This window comes from Microcebus murinus, chromosome 18, assembly GCF_040939455.1.
Source record: "Microcebus murinus isolate Inina chromosome 18, M.murinus_Inina_mat1.0, whole genome shotgun sequence".
In the NCBI taxonomy this organism is placed as follows: Eukaryota; Metazoa; Chordata; class Mammalia; order Primates; family Cheirogaleidae; genus Microcebus; species Microcebus murinus.
In genome coordinates this window covers 46,749,851-46,771,607 of record NC_134121.1, presented here as the reverse complement: position 1 = coordinate 46,771,607, position 21,757 = coordinate 46,749,851, and the positions used below count along the sequence as shown (strand labels likewise).

At 38.2% G+C, this 21,757-nt stretch overlaps 1 protein-coding gene across 2 annotated transcripts in view; it reads left to right on the top strand.

Moving 5' to 3' along the window:
- NSF (N-ethylmaleimide sensitive factor, vesicle fusing ATPase) overlaps positions 1 to 21,757 on the top strand; it is a 145,026-nt gene that overhangs the window by 111,383 nt on the left and 11,886 nt on the right. For both annotated transcript variants that reach the window (XM_012751065.2, XM_075994646.1), the window contains exons 16-17: positions 4,154 to 4,220; positions 6,125 to 6,204. In XM_012751065.2, coding sequence (XP_012606519.1) covers positions 4,154 to 4,220; positions 6,125 to 6,204 — 147 coding nt within the window. The remainder of the gene's footprint in view (positions 1 to 4,153; positions 4,221 to 6,124; positions 6,205 to 21,757) is intronic.

Sequence of the window (21,757 nt, the reverse complement as noted above, 5' to 3'; positions counted from 1 at the left end):
TGTTTGAATAAAATTAAGTACAGATATCAGTGATTTATAAAACTATACCCACTAATAACATGATATCATCTTATTTTCAAAGGATTGAAAATTAATGGAAGAAATTTTCTTTTCCACTAGCTTTGCAAGAAAGAAATAATCTTCTTTGAAAATCCTCCTGTAAATCCCACTGCAAATTGTAGTCTGCACAGAACAGAATCGTGGTGCCTAATCCTCCTCTTTTCATGGTTTAGTCTATACAAAGAGCAGAGCTGGAAATTAGATCTTTTGACAGTAGTTACTAAGCAACAGAATTTGGATGTTTTTGGTTAACATCCTAATATATCATGTAGCTGATTTGTTGAAGTTTGTGCATGTGTTAGCTGAGAGAAGAACACACTCCGGAAGTGACTACAGGTCCCTGTGTGGCTGGCTAGGGGGGTAGGCGTTTGTTGTTGTTTTGTTTAATACACTGTGTCTTTTGGCACTGGTATCTGTGTGGCATACAAAGGAGGTGGTGCAGAACTTTCAGACCTTGTGACTTTTTAATTATTAAAAATACCCCAGTCTGAGGCTCATGTTATATGAAAATGTAAGATATTTTCCTGAAAAGCAGAAAGAACAAATAAAAGATTTTAAGGTCACTCCAGGAAGCTTTAGTGCTTTGCCAAAAGTTTAGGTCCACTTCCTGAGGCAGTTTCATTAGAAGACAGCTAATGTCTGCTTGGTCTACTCCCAGGTTATTTTTAGAAACTAGAGATTATTACAGATAGCACCAATTTGAATTTGCTCATTTACGTTTTTATATGCTACCAAATATGATTAGAGTATGCTTTCAGCTAATCGCTGACAGATTTATTACATTAGAGATTTTCTATGCCATCAGATTCCTATAGTCATCAGATTTCTCCTAACTAGGTACTTCAACCAACCACTTCAGAATTGAGATGAACTCTTTCAGTCTCCAAAAGAACCAAAAAAAATTGGCTTCCCTTACCTAAGAGCACTAAGGAGGTCACAGAGGATGGAGGCCAGAATCTCCTTAGAGCGTGCTTTGCTGTGGCTTGTGATTCTGAAAGGCTGGGATTAATGGAGCTAATGCTGGCATGTTCCCATTTGTATTCATGTAGACTCCAGAGCGCATCTGCTGCCCCTCCCTGCATACAGGTGGCTCCCAGCTTGGCTGAAGGTTCCAGAAGTGGGCTCTGTGTCTTAAGAGCTTGATGAGCACTTTAAGGCCTGCCCCTAATCCCTATGTGACAGGAGCCTGCTTCTCCCTTGGTGCTCAAGAGTACATCCAGCATATTGTCACCTTGAGCCCAGACTCCCCACGTTCTGGATTATCTCTCACGACCCTCAAGCTTGTGTCATACTGTCTATCTTTGCATGCGAGAGAAATGATACCAGAGAGTTTAATGGTTACAATCTCGTATGCACAGCTAGAAATAGACTATGGGACTCTGTTTTCTAGAGATGTTTCTCATCCTTTGTGAGAGACTGTTCATTATTTCATAAAACTCATGCTGTTCGTGCCACTCTTTCCCATATTGTTTCCTTCTTCAACTCTGCCCATTTTGTTTTCTTTGGCCTTTTCTTGCAGACTTCCCATCTGACTTTAGGACACTAATATATTGTCTAATAATCTTACCTGCTCTACAGGAAACTCCCTGATAAAACTGTGATGACCTTATATTCTTTAGACTATTGTTTTTAAAGAATCTGTAAGACATAGCCCTTTCCTCCAGCTTCAGCCCTCCTGGCTGCCTGTGTTGAGGCATCATTTGATCTGGAGCAGGCACTGTGTATCTGTGTGCTGTTACTGATGGTGAGTTTTTCCTGTTCTAACTGGGGCTGTTTGTACACTTTTACTTTTCCTGTATCTTTCTTTCTAGTACTTCTCCTCTGTTTTGGGTTTATCTACCTAAAGTTGTGGTAAGCTTCCTGGCTCAGTATGTAAATATATCACTTAGATTTTAGTTTGGCAGCTAATCCCATGTACTTGCCAATCAAATCTTCTTAGTGTTTTACTGGGGCCTAGACCAGGATGCCGAGAGTGAAAGGGGCTGAAGAGACTAGGCAGAAATCATGGGTTCAGGATAAGAGTGCTGACCTCAGATTACACTTGAGACTAGATAAGGAAGAGAACGTATGTATAAGTGAAAGGGGTGTGTGTATGTATATTTAAATTAGAGCAGAGTAGCTACCCAAAGCAGTTTCAGTTGACTGGTCAATTGAAACTAGTCAAGTTACAACTGGAATTGTACAGCCTTTGTCATGGTTAGTATGTTGTTAAGAGGGTTCGCTGTGAGTTCTCCTCTCCCTCTGATAGTAATTAGTACACTGAAAGTTGTCTGTAAAAAACAAAACAAAAACAAAACCCACTACTTTACATTAAATGACTGCTGTAGGTATTTTTTTTCTAAAATGTTATAGGTAGCCCATGAAGTCAACTGTGAAGTGCTTTGTGAATTACAGAATCTGAGATAAGCTGGTGAAACTATGTACTACATAGCAATTTATCATCCATTTAGACCCCAGCAATGTCCTGAGTAAGGTCCCTGTAATCACATAAGGTGTACTTTGTTTTGAGAGGCGAGAAGGTCTGATTTAGGAAAAATGGGGAACTATTGCAACTAGCCCGTCAGTGGTATCCCAGGCCCTTGTGGCTCTAACCTGCCATCTCACAGCCTGATGGTCAGAATTATATGTTTGCATCAGAGATTTTAATAGAATTCTGAAAAATGTTTTGAAAAGCAAAATGAATCTGAATCTCCTGAGTTATGAGATATTACATTGGCTCCTGTGTTGGTCCAGTCTTTGAGAAAATAACAGAGAACCACTGCGGAACTTCATCCAAACATTTCAATTGTCTTGAATGCACCAACTCAAAGCCAAAAGGAACCCTCATTACCGTGTTTCCCTGAAAATAAGACAGGGTCTTATATTTATTTTTCCTCAAGAAGACACCCTAGAGCAGGGGTCCTCAAACTTTTTAAACAGGAGGCCTGTTCACTGTCCTTCAGACTGTTGGAGAGTGCGCGCTGTGGGCCCGGGACAAGTCGGCTGCTAAGCAGGATGGGCAGTGGCAGCAAAAACACCCAGAGGGCCGGATAAATGTGCTAGGCTCAAGCCGTAGTTTGAGGATGCCTGCCCTAGAGCTTATTTTCAGGGGATGTGTTATTTTCCCCTCAAAGCCTCAGCTTGCAGCACGCACAGGATGGCCGGGACCTGACAAGGGGAGCCGACCTTGTTGGTAGGGCTGCCCACACCTTTCCGAACACCTCTGGCTGACACAATGGGGCAGATGAGAAGGGCTGCTCATCTTCTTTACCACTCTGCAACAAAATGCATAGGTTGTGCAAATCCGCTGCATAGCCGTGCCCATCACTAAGTCTTATTTTCGGGGTAGGAGGCTTATATTGTGCAAATGCTTAGAAATCCTACTAGGGCTTATTTTATGGGTAGGTCTTATTTTCGGGGAAACACGGTATGTATCAAGAGGCTGAAATAAATATCTTATTCTCATTTTCTCTTCTTTTTTTTTTGTGGAGAGGCGATAAAAGTCTCTTCTCTTCCTGCTCCTTAAATGCACTCATGATCCATTTTCAAACCAGCTTCTACTCTCTTTTTTATTTCAGTTTCCAAACCAGGAAGGATCCTTAACTCCAGTTTCTCCCTCATCACCATACCCATTCATTCACCAAGTCTTTTCAGTTCTACCTCTTAAATATCTTTAGAATCTGTCTACTTCTCAGCCTTCTCAGCACCCCTACTCTTAGGCCACCATCATTTCTAACATGGAATTCCACAATCTTAAGCAACTATTACTCTCCTCTAATGCTTTTTGATACATCAACCAGAAAAATCTTTCTAAAACATAAACCTGACATGTCAGTCTATTGCTTAAAACCCTTTAGTGGCTTTTTATTGCCTTTATAATAAAATTTCAACTCATGAAATTTGTGAGACCCTCCACATCCAGGTTTCTTCATCACCTCTTCTACTTCATCTCACCCACCACTCCCCCCATGTCAACACCAACATATCTTCATTATTCCTTAATGTTTTCATCTCTGGCCCTCCTAATATTCAGTACATTCTGCTTAGAACACTTTGTTTCCCCCTTTCATGATTATGAAAGGCAGCGATAATAAATGGCTTTGCTTCCTTCCAGATCTTTGATGATGCGTACAAATCCCAGCTCAGTTGTGTGGTTGTGGACGACATTGAGAGATTACTTGGTAAGTCCTTACTTCTGACATTGTACTGTCTTTCCCACATTAAGGCTAATGTCTCAAAAATTACAAGAGAAAATTAACTAGTGTTTATAAACTATAAAGCAATAGAAATACCTTTCTTTGTCTTACAAAGAAATATAACATTAACTGTCATATCTGACCTCAATGATAGTATTTATGTTAATATACCCCGTTACTGTAACTCAGTTATAAAGGCCCATGTCTTATTTTGTATCTTCCAGTATTTGTCATAATAAATGATTAATAAGTTTCATTGACAGATGTTTTTGCAGTTTAGTACCTCTGAGCTGCCTATAGCTCAGAGGTCCACTTGTGAACTTTGACAGAACTAATAAAAGAAGGGTTTAGGATCAGAGTGAGATCCATAAATTCACCAAAACACTTGGAACAGAAGTTGTAAGCTCTCTGTACCTCAATTTCTGTTCTCTCAAAACAGAGACTGTAATCCCTTCCTTGCTTATCCCACAGAGTAATTGTGAAGACAAAAATGGGATAATAAATGTTGAAAACATTGAAAGTTCAAAGTGCTTTGTAGTAATTTTTAAAAATATTTATTAATCTCCTATGATAAAGTACACTCTTGCAGGATACAAACATGAATACAACTTAGTCCTTACACTCTATTCATAAGAAGTAAACTCCAAGTAAATGCCAGAAAGTTGTTGTTACTCTTAATTTTATTTCATTGTAAAATTAAATCAATCTGGCATAAATTCATTATAACAATGGCTCAGGATGGGGTACTTAACTCTTTTGAAATAGAAACCCACCTGGTGACTTAATAAACATCTGAAAATACTACCCAGTACCTGATTAATCCCTTCTTCCTTAAGCTATCTATATGGTATCGTAATAATTTCAAGTTAACTGTTCTTACTACATTTTCCCCATTATTTTCAGACTTGCTTTAGGCTCTCTGTTACTTATTTTCTAAGGTTTTTGGCAATGTTTGTTATAAAGCAAAGAAGGGATATCTGTGAGGTCTCCTTAAATTGATAGTTTTATCTAGTGACTTGGGTTTTTGGTCTGCTATGTTTTATACATCTCAGCCCAGTTTATAGGATTATTTCTTTAAAAGCTTTTGGGCACATACTCATAGCTCTGTGTAAATTCCTTTATCTTAACACAATTGAGATGTGTGGTCATAGCAACACTACTATGTAAGGAATGTGTGCCCTCTGAGTATATTTTCACTTATATGAATAGTTAATTATCTTTACTTGCTTGTTCATTCATTCAGTAAGCATTTGCTGAGCCCTTACTACTGTGCTGGAATTATTAGGGTCTCAGAAAAATAAGATGCTGCCTGTCTATTATAACATACATTGACAAAAATTCATGCAAAGTAGAATGTGCTATTCTGAACATCTGGATATTCAGAAAATGGAGGCGTCACATTTTGACTTCAGGGGGCTGATACCCACAGGTAGCTCTAAGCACAGGGCAAGGGTGCATGTGCAATATGCAGAGAAAGCTAAGAAGGTGACATTTATGTTGAATCTAGAAGTATTGGTAGAAATCTAACAGGTAGAAAATGTCCTTAGAAAGTTTTCTGTTCTTTACCAGCTGAGGGCCAATCTTAGTGGCTTTACCCTCATTTCAGTTTTATTAAAACTCCTTATCATTTTCCCCCTCCACTCATTTTCTAGCATCATATTTTGTTGTCAAAGTACTGAATGGCCATGGTTTGCAGTAGTTTCTTAGAAATGCTTAGTAAATACACCTGGGGGTCTTTTTCCCCATTAGGTTATTGGAGATATTTTTTCTTATTATAGATAGTTGCATGGCTTTTATTTAGGACTGTTTTCACTCTTGATGCAGAAATATCTGAATGTTTGGGATATGTGCACATTGAATCTCTAAACATAATAATGTTTCTCTTCTAGATTATGTTCCTATTGGCCCTCGATTTTCTAATCTGGTATTACAGGCTCTTCTTGTGTTACTGAAAAAGGCACCTCCTCAGGTAAATAATTAGAAGAAGAAGAAATATTTTTACAAAGAGTTTTCCAGTAAATTGCATATATTTGTATACTCTCTTTAAGCAGGTTATCATAAACATATAAAAATAATGTTGTTGAAGGGATTTTGAAAGGTCATTTGATCTGGCCTTCTGTTTAAGGTGAATTAATTTGTTAACAGAATTTTTTGCATTATTTTCTGAAAATATAAAAATCTCAGTTTCAATTAGTATTGATTTGGTTGTTTAATCGTTTCTCCACCATGTTACACATTCCTGCCTTCCTCTACCTCCTCAGGGAGATTATGATATTAATGTAGAAAGGAGTAAATATTTGTTCCCATTTATTTCATTTATCATTTTATAGGTTTTCCTAAAAATTTGTATTTGGGGAAATTGAAGTTTACTTCTTTTAGGCAGATTTTTAAAAAAATTTTTATAGATGATCTTAAGTTATTTCTCTTGTGTCACATAGTTGTTTTGAGCAGTGAATTTATACTCAAGATCTTGGTTCATGTGGTTGCATTTTTACTGATGTGGCTATTAGAGTCTTGTGATTTTGATAGCTTAACAAATTTAAAACCATCCTATGAAAGTTGGTTAAATATGTTAATTATGTAGAGGCTGCCAGAGCATTCTTGGCTATGTCACAAGACCAAATTCTCTTGATTGATTCTTTGTCTTGTAACCTCGAAGAAATGCCAATCAAAGGCAAATACAAAGGAGTTAAGCACTAACTTTAAAAACACCTTAATGTTTGTATGGGAATTTCATATTTGAAGTTAGAGGTATTAACTAATCTGTATAAGTATAATAATAGCATTAAGTATAATGCTAAGCTGGTAAATCTAACTTTTAACAGCTAAAATTATGTGTGTAGTTTACACTTAAAAGTAAAGGGCTTTTCTTGATTTTCTAGGGTTTTGGGGTTTTTTATAACTTCTAGAGTAGTAAAATGAAACATAACCTACAGCAGCCTTGAAAATTTGCTACAAATATGCACTGTGGAAGGATTTTAAAATTGTCTTTCCATAGGCCATCATTCCCAGTAATTGGAGTTTTAACTTATACAAAGGTTGAATTTAGAGAAGTGAGTATATTTATCCCTTGTCTGATTTCTTCAATATTTTTATTAATATGTAAACAGATATATCTAAAGGTGCTGAAACAAAAAGAATTCTCCCCAGTATCTATATATATATCTCATGCAAACACAAAAATCTTTTTTAGGAAATTAGCATATTTAAAATTATTAGAATGTGGCCAGGCGTGGTGGCTCACGCCTGTAGTCCTAGCACTCTGGGAGGCTGAGGCAGGAGGATTTGCTTGAGATCAGAGGAGTTGGAGACAAGCCTGGGCAAGAGTAAGACCCTGTCTCTACTAAAAATAGAAAAAATTAGCCGGGTATGGTGGCACACACCTGTAGTTCCAGCTACTTGGGAGGTTGAGGCAGCAGGATCACTTGAGCCCAGGAATTTGAGGTTGCTGTGAGCTAGGCTGACTCCACAGCACTCTAGCCAGGGCAACAGAGTGAGACTCTGTCTCAAAAAAAAAAAAAAAAAATTTAGAGTGGGAGACTTTTTCTAGGCATTTAAACTTATATAATATTCAGCTTTTTAGCTACAAAGAATTTATGCTAAAAGTCACTTGGGAGAAGGAAGAATAACTTTTCAATGCTAAATACTATATACATTGATTTAAACAGAGATAAATCCCCTAAGAGTTATCTGTAATCCAAAATAGATACCAATAGAAATAAACAGAAAATATTAACAAATGACCTGCAACATTTTGATAAAAGATTTAATAATAATTGTTTCTATTTTATAAAAATGATTTTAAGGTTTTTGAGGAAAGAAACATTATTTTATGCTTTTAAATCTCACATCTCTGGCACAGAGGTTTATATATACCTGCTTCACAAGTAGCTTAGTCAATAATTTTTAAGTGTCTTCTCATTTTAGTGGACTTAAGTATTTTAGAATTGCTAAAGTTCATATTTAGACAGGATATGATTAGAGTAAAAACATTAAAAAATAAAGTTCAAATGGCCATAAGTACATGAAAAAATATTCAACATTAATTGCCAGAGAATTGCAAATCAAAACCAGTACAGTGAGGCACCATTTCACACCCACTAGGATGGTTATAATCAAAAAGTCAGATAATAACAAGTGTTGGTGAGGATGTGGAGAAATTGGAATCTATGTGTACTGTTTGTGAGAATGTAAAAATTGTGCAGCCTTTGGAAAACAGTCTAGCACGTTCCTCAAAAGATTAAACATTGAGGGCTGGGCGCAGTGGCTCACGCCTGTAATCCTAGCACTCTGGGAGGCTGAGGCGGGTGGATTCCTCGAGGTCAGGAGTTCAAGACCAGCCTGAGCAAGAGCGAGACCCTGTCTCTACTATAAATAGAAAGAAATTAATTGGCCAACTAAAAATATATGTACAAAATACAAAATTAGCCGGGCATGGTGGTGCATGCCTGTAGTCCCAGCCACTCGGGAGGCTGAGGTAGGAGGATCGCTTGAGCCCAGGAGTTTGAGGTTGCTGTGAGCTAGGCTGATGCCACGGCACTCACTCTAGCCTGGGCAACAAAGTGAGACTCTGTTTCAAAAAAAAAAAAAAAAAGATTAAACATTGAGTAACCATATGACCTAGCAATTCCACTCTTAGATATACTCAAAGGAAATGAAAACATGTCCACATAAAAGCTTGTACATGAATGTTCATAGCAGCATTATTCATAATAACCAAGTAGAAACAATGCAAATGTTCATTATATCAATATAATGAAATATTATTCAGCAGTAAAATGCAGCACTGATATATGCACCGGCATGGATGAACCTTGAAAACATGCTAAGTGAAAGAATATAGTCACAAAAGACCACATATTATATGATTCCATTTATATGAATTGTCCAGAATTGGCAAAATCTATAGACAGAAATTAGATTGGTGGTTGCGTAAGCCTGGGAGGGGTAGATGGAAAGAACGGGAGGTGATACTAATGGGCATAGCATTTCTTTTTTGGGGTGATGAAAATGTTCTAAAATTGATCTTGGTGATAGTTACACAAATCTGTGAATATACTAAAAATGAATAAATTGTGCACATTTAATGGTGTACAATTCATTCATGGCACTGTAAAACTGTGACATTTTTAAAAAATGGTTTCAGAAGCTACTTAAATGATAAAAGGAGAATTATATAGGGAGTTAGAAGTAAGGGGTGAACATCCAAGGTACATGGCCCAGGCTGGGAGAAATCTTGGCAACAGGAATTGGATCATTAAAAAGGATGTGGGAGGAATTTCTCTAAAGACGGAAGAGGAAGAATATAGAAATATGTAAGAAGTAAGAGATCTGGTTGCCTTAGTGATTGGAAATGGCAGGGAGTCTCTTTTAAGGGACTACCAGCCTATCATTAATCAGAATTTGGTGATTCTGACCTGGACTGCTAGATGACCTGCTATATAAGTGAATCGGTGGCAGGAGAAATTAATATTTTTAATATTTCTAGTTGGCATATATTTAACAAAATAAAAATATGCTTTATCTGTACCACCTTGCTTTTTAAAATTAGTTTGCATTCTCTTAAGAAAATAAGGGGAAATTTTCAGGTTGGCCCAGTGTCAGGAATAGTTGTCATTCTAAAGTGGAAGCATTCACTTCACCAAACCATTAGCATGTAGGTTTTTCAGATGTTCTCAATGAAATACTGAAAGTATATGCATCTGAATGTTGTAGAAATGCATAGCATGGTAGAAATTATTATTTATTACTGGTAAGAAAACAGAAAAGTTGTAGGCATTTTTCTTTAAAAGGAAGAACTGTACATGTATACAATATATAATCATATCAGTCACAGAATCCTTAATTTTGCATTTGCTGTAATTCTAGCTTTCACACAGAAAAATTGTGTGTGCATGTGTGCACATGTTCAAATAAAAGAATCCCTTCGAGGCACAATGTTGTTATGTATCTAGATATTCTCTTTTCTACTTCCACCCCTCCCCCACCACCCCCTCCCCTTCTGTAAATTGGCTTATTAAAACTGGTTCACAAGCCCTCCTTTTTCCCTTTGTGATTGCCTTGGTCTTGGATTTTCAGTGTAGAACTAAAAATTCAAGTCAGATTTCAGTTCCTAGGATAATTTTCTTTGAATTTTAAATTTTTCTAAGTAAATGCATAGATTTTTAATGAACCTGGTATTCAGTGGATTTGCTTTAAATTTAGCTAGAGAGTTAATTTCATGATTGATTTATTAGCCCTTTGCAAGTATAAAAAGTGGTATCTGTAGTGCACGAAGACTGAAAAACATCATCACATTTTGTTTAGCATCTTTTTAAAACCAATTAAAAGCTTTTCTAAAATGGATTGAACAGGAGAAAATAAAACATGTTCCCTAGGTCTTTATTTCAATCAAGTTTCCCTGTGTTCTGCAGGAGAAGAGATCGAGGGGGGATAGAAAAATTGAAAAGGGCTGTCCCAGCAGGGAGCCAAGCCGGAGAAAAGGGCTTCTCTGAGAACTCAGCAGCAGCAGCTAAGAAAGCTCCCAGCCTGCTTCATCTACATGCAGAGTCACACAAGGCATGGGGGTGCTCACCGTCACACAGAGGTTTCACATGTGCTTCCCTGCTGATTCCTGTGAAAAGCTAACAATTGGCTTGGAGGGTAAAAGACCACTGCAGTTCACCCTCCCTGAGCTGGACGTACAATTTGTCCAGTGTTAGGAAATGTCCGGCTTAGCAGTGAGAGGCTTGAAGACACCCCTCCTTCCAGTGAGATTCCTAAAGCCGTCTCTTTTACTTGATGACACTGGGGCTCTTTTCAAGTTTTGCAGATTTATGGAAGTTGAGGAGGGGAATGTGCTTTTTAAGATCAGGAGGATGAAAGCCTTCATCTTAATGTCAAGGAGGAAGCAGTAGTAAGTGGTAAGGCCAGGTAACTGCCTGCAGCCTACAGCACCAGTCCTTGATTATTTTCCTCAGAGATCTCTTCTGCTAGCTTCTTTTTTCTTCTTCTTCCTTTTTGGGAGACAAAATGAAATGTCTGAAAGGGAACTCCTAGGCTGCAAAATGACATGACTTCTCAGTTTCCTCAACAAGTGTGAGAATAGTTAGCTCATTTACTTGACTGTTTAATACTGAGTTTACTTGACACTTTGGGGAAGTAAATTGGAAGACCTCATCTGAATGTAATGGAATAGCCTTATAATTTATGGAGAATCAATACTTTTTCAGTTCAGTGCTTCCCAACATTTTTAGATCATTGCACACAGAAAATGATAATATCTGATGATACATTTTGGTAAGTGGATGAGGCCACTCACAACTGGCCAGAGGGGCCCAGCCATCCAGGTACCTACCACCTCACCTTCCCAACTGCTAGGAGTTGATATCTTAGTCCACATTTAATTCATTTGCAATTCACCAATTGGAATACTCTTTGGAACTTTAAACTTTTACAGAAGAATATCACTCCAGATCCATATCAGTATTAACTGAAGTAGAACTCAGACCTAACAGTTGTTAGGGATTTAGCTAAGTTTTATAAAGTTGTTGAAAAAAATAGCTTCTTCACTGCTCTGGCACCTAGGAATATTACCTAATAAGGTGTGAACTAATAAGAAATTGTTAGCATACTCAGGATGGGAATTCATGCAGACATGCTTGTTTCTCTGTGGGTTTCGTTTTAACATCACCAGTCTCTAAACAAAATTGCTTTTTATGTAATCCTTATACGACATTTTAATATAGCTTACTTCAGGTATATTATTAGGAAGTCTTGGTAATATTAAGCAACTCTTCAGACTTTAGGTTGCTTAGTGAAATAAGCAGATAATGGAAGAGACTCCAAATGATGCAGGCCTAAACATGAGTATCTCTACATCTGTCTGTTCAAAATTAACTCTGGCTAATGACTACAATATGACTCAATAAGATATATAACCACTTTAGGAAAGAGGTTTAGTCATTTTGCCAGACACATTAATTGTAATCACTGATGTGGTGACTTTTGCATTGTACTTCATTTCTTTATTTAAAAAATGATGATTGACAATTTAGTGGCCCAATTTTCCTACTTATTAAGTCAGTGACATTACATGGCTACTATATTTTATAAAATTCTCTTTAGGTATACTTTGCTTAGTACAGTATATTTTCTTGGAAAGTGCTATGTGAATTGAATATATGTATTTATATTTGTAATACATATATATGTACATTAATTTCAAATGCATCAAAAAAACAGTGAAAGAAATTTGATGAATACTTTTTATAAAATATTGCTACAGCTATCTGCTGAATAAAACCAGATTTTTAAAATAGGATTTGGGGTTTTTTTTTTGTTTTAGTTTTGGTAGAGCACATCTATAATGGGTATTAATGAATACCAAAATGAATTATAAGCCATATATATATATATATATATACACACATACTGGCCATTTTCAGATAACTCAGAAATAAATACCTAAATTTTAATCATCAGAGAAATGCTAGTAATACTGAAACAAAATATTTTCTCATTGCCAGAATGTCGTCTTCTAGCTCCTTTGTCTTAAATAAATTACTATTGTATGACATCAACTTTAGAAAGGTGTTAATTATAGCATCATAGTATACCATGGTGCCTTGGGTCTAGTTATGAGTATCATCTCTGCAGAACTTGCCCTTTCTATTGGACTTGAAGTTGTAAAACCTGAGTTTAAGTCTTCGCTCAAATAATCCTCTAGTCATAGCCTTGAACTAGTTCCTTCATTTCTTGATGCCTTATTTCTTCATCTGTGAAATGAAGGTAATTTCTCCTGCGTTACCTACCCCATTGAGGGTCAACTAAGATAATGCATATTGAAGCCCTTTGTAAACTGTGGGTTACGCAGATAAAAGGTATTAAAGAAAAGAGATGCCTTTAGATAGTCCACAGAACCTTTTGCTTGTATGATAAGAAAACTGAAGAATGTAACTGCTATATATGATAAGAAAACTGAAGAATGTAACTGCTATATATAACAAGTTTCCATAGAAAGTGAATTCAGAGCTCTCACTTGGAATGCTTGGGCACAACTTCTCTCATTTGCAATACTGGGAAAAGAAACCTGCTTCCCCATCTCTTATTCACTGAAATTTAGAAGTTTCCTAAGTCCTAAGACAGATACTATATTCTGGGGATTGGGAATTCCTGTTATAAGAGGAAGTTGGAAGTAGAGACAGAAATTTCAGGGCTCAGTGGGGTAAGGAGTAGAGGGAGGACCAGGGCTCTGGCTACTGTGAGATCTCAGAGGACACTACCAGGTTATACTTGTCCTCAGCTCCAGGGGTTGGTCCAACTACTTCCTTTCCCTGCAGCCACCTGTTCCTTGTGACCAAAACTCCCCTTTTCTCCCAGCTCATGGGACAACAGAATGGTGTTTCACAGTTTCTTTCTTTTCCTTCCTGTCCCACAAACAAGAATGCAGATCTTTAGAGATTTCCTAGGGGTTTATGCTACATGGCATAACAGCTATTGGGTAAGAGCCAAAAGGGGGATCTTATAAAGGATCCAGAACAATCCATCAATTTTCCTGATATTTATTGAAATGTAGATGGAACCAGGCCTTGATATTTTTAAGTCACAACTTGATCTGAAACCCATGATCTTGACAGCCTTACTTACCCCTCATGCTGGGGAGTGGAAGAGTGCTTTTCACAAGGAAGGCCCCAGACTGCCATTTACCTGGTTTCACCTTTTTTTTTCTAGTCTTACACATAGAACTCGCATTGACAGTGTAAATAAAGGCACAGGAGTTAAAATCAGAAGGCTTGGATTTGAATTCAGTCATTTAACTTCTAAGGCTCAATTTTCTCATTTGTAAAGTGGGAACATTTTTATAAATTGTTTATTTAAGTTGTGAGAATTAAATAAGATAAATATTTATTGTGGTTTTTATACCTGCAAAGCACAACTCAATTATTCATTTCAAAGAAAACTGACTCTGTCTTTCCTCACATAAAAATTAAATGAAAGCAACAGAATAAGCAACCCATATCAAGGGTACTGGGATCCCAGTGACTACTGCTAAAGAAACCAAGCCTAGAAGTGTCACAGAAAGAGCACAGCAGCTTCCTTTTCCTCTAGCTTGCCACCATCTTGCTCCTGACGACCCTGCCAGCCCTGGAGGAAGGGGAAGATGGGGGCCGGTTTCCAGAATAAGAAGAGTCATATGGGAAGGGAGCAGAGAGAAATACCAAGAGACAGTGGTGAGACAAAAAGCCTTGTGGCCACTCAGTTAGTGACCCTTCCTCTACGTGAAGGGGCCCATGTCAGAAACTGCTACATAACTATCAGGTCACCTTTCACGTAAATCCTCAGTTACTCTCATAGTGTGATTTCAGGTATAAAGAAAATAGGACTGGAGGAGACATGCCAACATTGTTGAATGTAATTCCCTTTATATCAGCGGGCCTCCAAACTTTCTGAACACATGCCCCTACCAGTAAAAAAATTTAAGTTCATTCCCCTAATATTTTCATATGTATATTATTCTATGAGATGATCATTTTAAAACATACACAAAAAGAAATTTTTAAAGAATGAAATAAAAGCAAAAGGCAGTTCTATTTCTTCATCTTGAAAACAACTGCTCTATTTATTTTTTGTTTATTTTTTTAAGAGACAGATTCTCACTCTGTCACCCAGGCTAGAGTGCAGTGGCATAATCATAGCTCACTATCGCCATGAACTCATAGGCCCAAGCCATCCTCCTGCCTCAGCCTCCTGAGTATCTGGGACTACAGGCACACACCACCATACCCAGCCAATTTTTTATTTCTTGTAGAGATAGGGTCTCACTATGTTGCCCAGGCTGGTCTCAAAGTGATCCTCCCTCCTTGGCCTTCCAAAGTGCTGGGATTATAGGTTATTTTCTTCTGCTTTATTGTTTGCTGTATTTTACACATTTTCTACAATAAGCATATATTGCTATGGTAACCAGGAAAAAATGTAAACTTAATGTGTACACAATTATTTTCATTTTTGACTTAGCAGCGTAACTATCAAAATGCTTTAATTCTGTTACTTTGGGACTAATTTGCTGTTTGACCACTAGAGTTAAATGAGTCCACCTTTGTATCTAAGCTTGTCTGTGTCTGTTATATTTTTTTAACCTTGTTTTTTCTTTTAGGACTGATTTAATTTAATGTCTTTAAGACACTCTGTGGTCCTGAAAGTAAACATGTGAAAGTGCTTCTGACTCTCACAGTTGCCCTGGGAAACCCACCTGGCATTTAGCTTGGTGCAGTACTTCCAGTCTAAACTGATGGTTGAATGCCAGGGTGACTAACATTGACCAAGGCAGATGGTGACAATTGTCTTATGTTTCATAAAAGGGAGATAGGAATTTTCTTTTCCACCCATAAATATTTCTTTTGGCTGGGCATAGTGTCTCACACCTGTAATCCCAGCACTTTGGGAGGCTGAGGTAGGAGGGTCACTTGAGCCCAGTAGTTTGAGACCAGCCTGGGCAACATAGCCAGACCCCATCTCTACAAAAAATTTTAAAATTAACCAGTTGTGGTGCCACATGCCTGTAGTCCCAGCTACTTAGAAGGCTGGGGCAGGAGGATCACTTGAGCCCAGGAGTTGGTTGCAGTGATGGCACCACTGCACTCCAGCTTGGGTGACAGAGCAAGATTCTGTCTTAAAAAAAAATTTCTTTTGATGTGTCAGTTTGAAATACTACTTTAAGGAACATCTGCCTTTATTAAGATGTACATTTAACATGCATTTATTCCACATATAGAAATACACAGATGAATAAAACATTGTACTTGTCCTCAAAGGACACATAATCCAGGACCACCTGTTCAGTTGTACAATTTGTACATAAGGTGTACACAGGTCAAGTGGCAAGTAGAGATTAACATCCAGCCCACATCCTGCCCACCAAGCAATCCATCCTGGTTTGTTACTGAATCTGCCTTGAGTAGTGTTACCAGAGTTAGCAGATAAGAATATAGTATGCCCAGTTAAATTTGGATTTTATGTAGACATCAAATGATTTTTAGTGTCAGTATATCCCATTTAGGGGGCATACGTATACTCAGGGCTTTATTTGACAATTCTAGCCCTGAGGAAAAGATAAAGAGGTGCCTTTTTGCTCAACCAGATGAATGCTTTTTTCTAATTCATACACCTAGGGGGGTTGTTTTTTTTTCCTTCATGCAGAGTCTAGCTGGTGTCCTTGTCACAATCCAGTGTAGGAAAAAGATGTGAAAACATGATGCATGTAGTTTAGTTTTATATGTTATGCAGTTCCAGTGGAACACAAAGGAAAGTACGGTCCATTTTATCTGGAAAAATCTGTGAATGTTTCACAAATAGTAGTTCTTGATCCTAGTCTTGAAAGATGAGTAAAAGGAAAATTGAATCAGGGCCATTATGCCATGGTAGGGAATTCCAGCTCTGCAGCAATGGGGAAAGACAGTTAATGATTTGCCTAGGCCAGAATTAGCAAATTTTTATTCTTTACATAGAGAATGATACTTAGGAATTTGAGGATATGTTTTGTTTACCATTTTCTTTTTCTTTTTTATTTTTTTTTAATTTTATTCAGTAGACACTGTGCCTGAGGAATGTTTACAGTTTTCTTAGGCTTCATATGGCATATTTGGTTTCACTGGAGGGGAAGAACAGGAATTCATAAGAAATCAGAGGCTTCATTTTTTCCAAATAATTGAAGCTTAGCCTCTTCAAATGTCAATTGTTGTTATACTTTAGCCTTTTTTAAGAGGAAAAAAAATTTCCACATATATTGTTGGTGTCTGAGTAAAGTATAATAAACACTTCGTTAATAAATGTTAATGAGTAAGGATCGTCATTATAAACCGCAGTTGCATAGGTCAGTGGTACCACGAGTGAGACTCAGCAGGAACTGCAGGAATGCACAGAGCTCTGCTGTGGTAGTCCTTAGGCACAACATGCCCTGTTTATTCAGTTTTTTTGCACCTTTTCTTTTTTTTTAATGGTTTTACTATCAGCTGTTACTTGCAAAATCCAAGTGAGTTCTATCAGTCTGCCTACCTTTGATGATTCCTTCTTCTGTATAATTTGCTGCTTTCATCTGCTATGAACTAAAAAAGGCAGCCACCAGGATTCATGAGTTGTTCGTTTGGGAAGAGTAACTAGGCTATGATGAGAGCTAGAGGAGCTTTCCTGAGAGCAAGGTCACGTTATGACTTTTGTGGATCCCTTCCTCCATAAAAAAAAAAATTTTTTAAGTACATATTACACCTGTTGGTATCAAGATGAATATATTACTATAATATATTAAAACATTTATTTTACCTAAAAGTTGTTCTTTTCCTGATTTTAAAAGAATTAGAATATTTTTTGTGGGCCCTCAATGTTTTATGGGTGCTGGGCACTGTGCCTAACGAGTCAATCACTCTTACCTATGAGGAAAGTTACTTGAACCTCACATTATTTTGTTCTTTCAGTCCTATGAATTAAAGGATTTTTGCTTATTTCTTGGTTCTTGGCTGTGTTCTAGATAGTTGAAATTGTTTAGCAGATTGGCCTCCAGGTAAGTGAGGTATCATTACTGGACATATTAAATCCATGTTCTGAAAGGTTGGGGCCTGAATGAGTAAAGTGAGTTGTGTAGGGTTAAACAAGGACAGGGTGGACAGAAGGCAAGTTTTAAAACATTGTGAACATAAGAGATAATTGTAAACTGGCAGAAAACTCTGGAAAGCATTTTAATACAGAGAAGTATAAAAATCACAGAGGTAGAAATTAAATTAGAAGAATATTGACCTGATTAGAATACAGGGGTCAGTTAAGGTAAATCAAGCTAAAGTTGAGATAGATAGGGAAAATCTACCATGGATGCGAGGTCAGGGAGTTTGGATTTGCTAATTAATCTGTGGTCATCTTATTTAAGTTTTGGGGTTTTTTTGAGACAGAGTCTCACTTTGTTGCCCAGGCTAGTGTGCCATGGCGTTAGCCTAGCTCACAGCAACCTCAAACTCCTGGGCTCAAGCAATCCTCCTGCCTCAGCCTCCCAAGTAGCTGAGACTACAACCATGTGCCACCATGCCTGCCTAATTTTTTCTATATATTTTTAGCTGTCCAATTAACTTCTTTCTATTTTTAGTAGAGATGGGGTCTCTCTCTTGCTCAGGCTGGTCTCGAACTCCTGAGCTCAAACAATCCACTGGCCTCGGCCTCCCAGAGTGCTAGGATTACAGGCATGAGCCACCACACCCAGCCTTATTTAAGTTTCTAATGAGAGAAGAGAGCATCTATAAAACCCTTCCTTTGGCATTGAGAATACTGTGGCATGGTCAGTACAATTTTATTTTCTCAATTTATTTAACCTTTTCTCTTAAGAGCTCAGAGGTCATTATTTCTAGGTGATATATCTCCATAACTCATAATTAAGATACGAGCCATTGCTGATATGAGTTTTAAAATTACACAGATAAAAACAATAGACAGCAAAACACAATGAAAATATGTGAGGCCTGAACTCTAGTTTCAGCTTCCTCACAGGCTGTGAGAGCCTCAGACAGATCACTTCACCTCTCAGCCCAGCTTTCTCATCTACAACATGAGAGAGAGGAGCAGGGGACAGAGAGAAACTAGGTGGTAATCTTTACAAGTTGCTCCAAGTGTAAAATCTGATGGTTCAGTGTCTTTCTCTTAAATTGGTACTAAATATCACGAAGTAGTCTGCTTTTGCCTATAGGAATTATTTTAAATTATGCAGGGTTAAGTTTCTTACTCATACCCAATCTGCATCGTGAATTCTCCTCCTTGCTGTCCTCTGTCCTGCTAGCAACACCAGGAGGGAGGTTACAAAGAAGTAGACTAAGAATTTGCTTCAGGGTAAAATCTAATGGAAAGTTTAAGTGTAGTTTTCTGCCTAGTTGTAGCATGATTTATTTGAAACATCCTTCCTTTGGTATTCAATTTAAACATTTAACTGCAAAAAAAAAGAAGAAGAAGAAGAAAGAAGTTATAGACATTCAAACAAGAGAAATCAGAAATGCATTCCTGATTCCTCTCCTTTCACTGATCAGACTCCTGGTTATTTTTAATGGTCCATCCATTTTTTCCCTTGGTTTGGGGAAACCAGGAGTTGAAGGGGATGCTTAATAGTACTTATTATATTACTAGCTCAAATTGATGGCTTCTCATGAATCTTATCTCTCCTCTGCTAGAGAAGTCAGTATTATCCAGTCAATAGCTAATCAATTGATTAACTAAAAGAGATAAGCCAGCATAAAGCTGGCTTTTGGCACAAAGCATACATGCCATTCAATCTAGATTATTTTATTTAAAACTTGCTGCTACCATAGCATTCAATACTTGAGGCTCAGAAGTATAGACTGTCTGAAATGGTAGATAGTTATTTTCCTGTTGAACACTTGGTGTAATGTGTATTTTTCTAGGGCCAGAAGAAAGAATGTAACAATGAAAGATCTGCTACCCTTGACACCTATACCGGGATTATTATTGAGTCATTCAATGCATATTTAATAATTTTGCACTTTGTACAAGGCACTATGCTAGCCCTGGATATATCAATAAAGCCAGACATAAGTCCTGTCCTCATGAAGGAAGACCAACAAGAAATACAGTAAATATAGTAAATGAGTGAAGCATTTAGTCTGTTAAAAGGTGATGCATACCGTGGGAGGGAGAGAGCAGGATGAAGGGAGAGGAAGGGTGCCAGGGTGGAGGTTGGGGGTTTGCAGTTTTAAGCGGGGGTGTAGGGGTGAATAGGGTTGTGGAAAAGCTGACATTCAGGCAGATCCTTGACTTTGAGGGAAAGACCTGTGTGTATATAGAAGGGAAGGGCATTCGAGGCAGAGGGACCTTCTCTGTGTGTTCCCAGCGTGCTGTGCTGAGTACTGCAGGGACACAGATGAGTAACACATGGTTTCTGCCCCAGGGAATTGACCGGCTAGAAACAAGCTTCAGGCTTGTAAATAAGTGTAGTGAAGCACTATTGTAAGGGAGAATTCTTCTAAAGGTCTCTGTATTGAATAATACAAGCTAAGTAGCAATATGAGGAATTAGTCCCATTTTGAGAATGAAGCCAGGGTAGGTGATGGACTAAAGCATCTCCTACCAGGAAAGCTGCTTCTTAACCCTGTGGGTTGCTGCTTCTCACTGAGGCCCCACACTGCCTTGAGGCCCTCTGAGGGGGCATTTGATCTTTAGCTTCAAGCCTCTTCCGGGCTTCACCATAATCCTAGTTATGCTGATCTGTGTTTTGGGGAAGAGAGGGATTGTCAGCCCCCCACACGTCACTCACCAGACCTGACCTAATGGATTCCCGACATCGCAGGCAGAGGATGATTTTTCGGTCCCTCTCTGGACCATCCGTTCAGACTCTTCTTACTTTCATTCTTGCCTGTTCTGACAGTGATGGCAACGGCCCTCCTCCCACCCCTGGCAGTCTTTACCTCATGCTCTACTGTCACCAGTAAGTAGGATATTTTGATCCCATTTTTATGGTTGAGGAGGACACAGGTACTGGGAAGTTAAATAATCTACCCCAAATCACACAGTTGTGAGTGATGGAACCTGTGCTTTTTCTACTGATATCAAGCCACCTGTCCATCCTCCATTGCTTTCTGCCAACCCTGGGAGGCTTACATTAAAAAGGAAACCACACGTTTAAGAGGTACAGCATCCTTCTGGGGATGCTTACTGCCATGTCCTTAGTGCAGCAGTTCCTCACAGGCTGCTCGAGGTGGGCCATCCTGTGTGTGGCTGCTAGGGTCATCTTTCTCTCCATCATAGTTCTTCCTCTCCAAGAACCTTCTTTGGTTTCCTGTTGCTTTTTATAGTAAATCTTCTTCCTTAGTTTAACATTCTGAGTTCTCCTTTTACTAGCTGTCCACTCACCCATCTCTCCAAAAAGACTTCATTTTCAACCCTTGGTGCTCTGGCTCAGCTGCTTCCCCCACCCACATAGGATTTAGTGGCATTAGAGACCTGTCCCTTCTCAAAGGCCTTGCCAGCGCCTCCTCTTTGTCTATGTTTCTGCAGTACTTAGAAATCTTTCCTTCCGCAGGCTGGATGTGTATGAAAAAATTAAAAAAATAAATAAATAATAAATTTTAACTTACATTTTAAACTTTAAGATTAGGTACTATCTATGAAATTGCACATTTGGTTTTGTTTTTTTATTTTTTTATTTTTTTTTGAGACAGAGTCTCGCTTTGTTGTCCAGGCTAGAGTGAATGCTGTGGCGTCAGCCTAGCTCACAGCAACCTCAAACTCCTGGGCGCAAGCAATCCTCCTGCCTCAGCCTCCCCAGTACCTGGGACTACAGGCATGTGCCACCATGCCTGGCTGATTTTTTTCTATATGTATTAGTTGGCCAATTAATTTCTATTTATAGTAGAGATGGGGTCTTGCTCTTGCTCAGGCTGGTTTCGAGCTCCTGACCTCGAGCAATCCGCCCGCCTCGGCCTCCCAGAGTGCTAGGATTACAGGCGTGAGCCACCGCGCCCAGCCGCACATTTGGTTTTTAAAGGTAGAGATGTATGTGT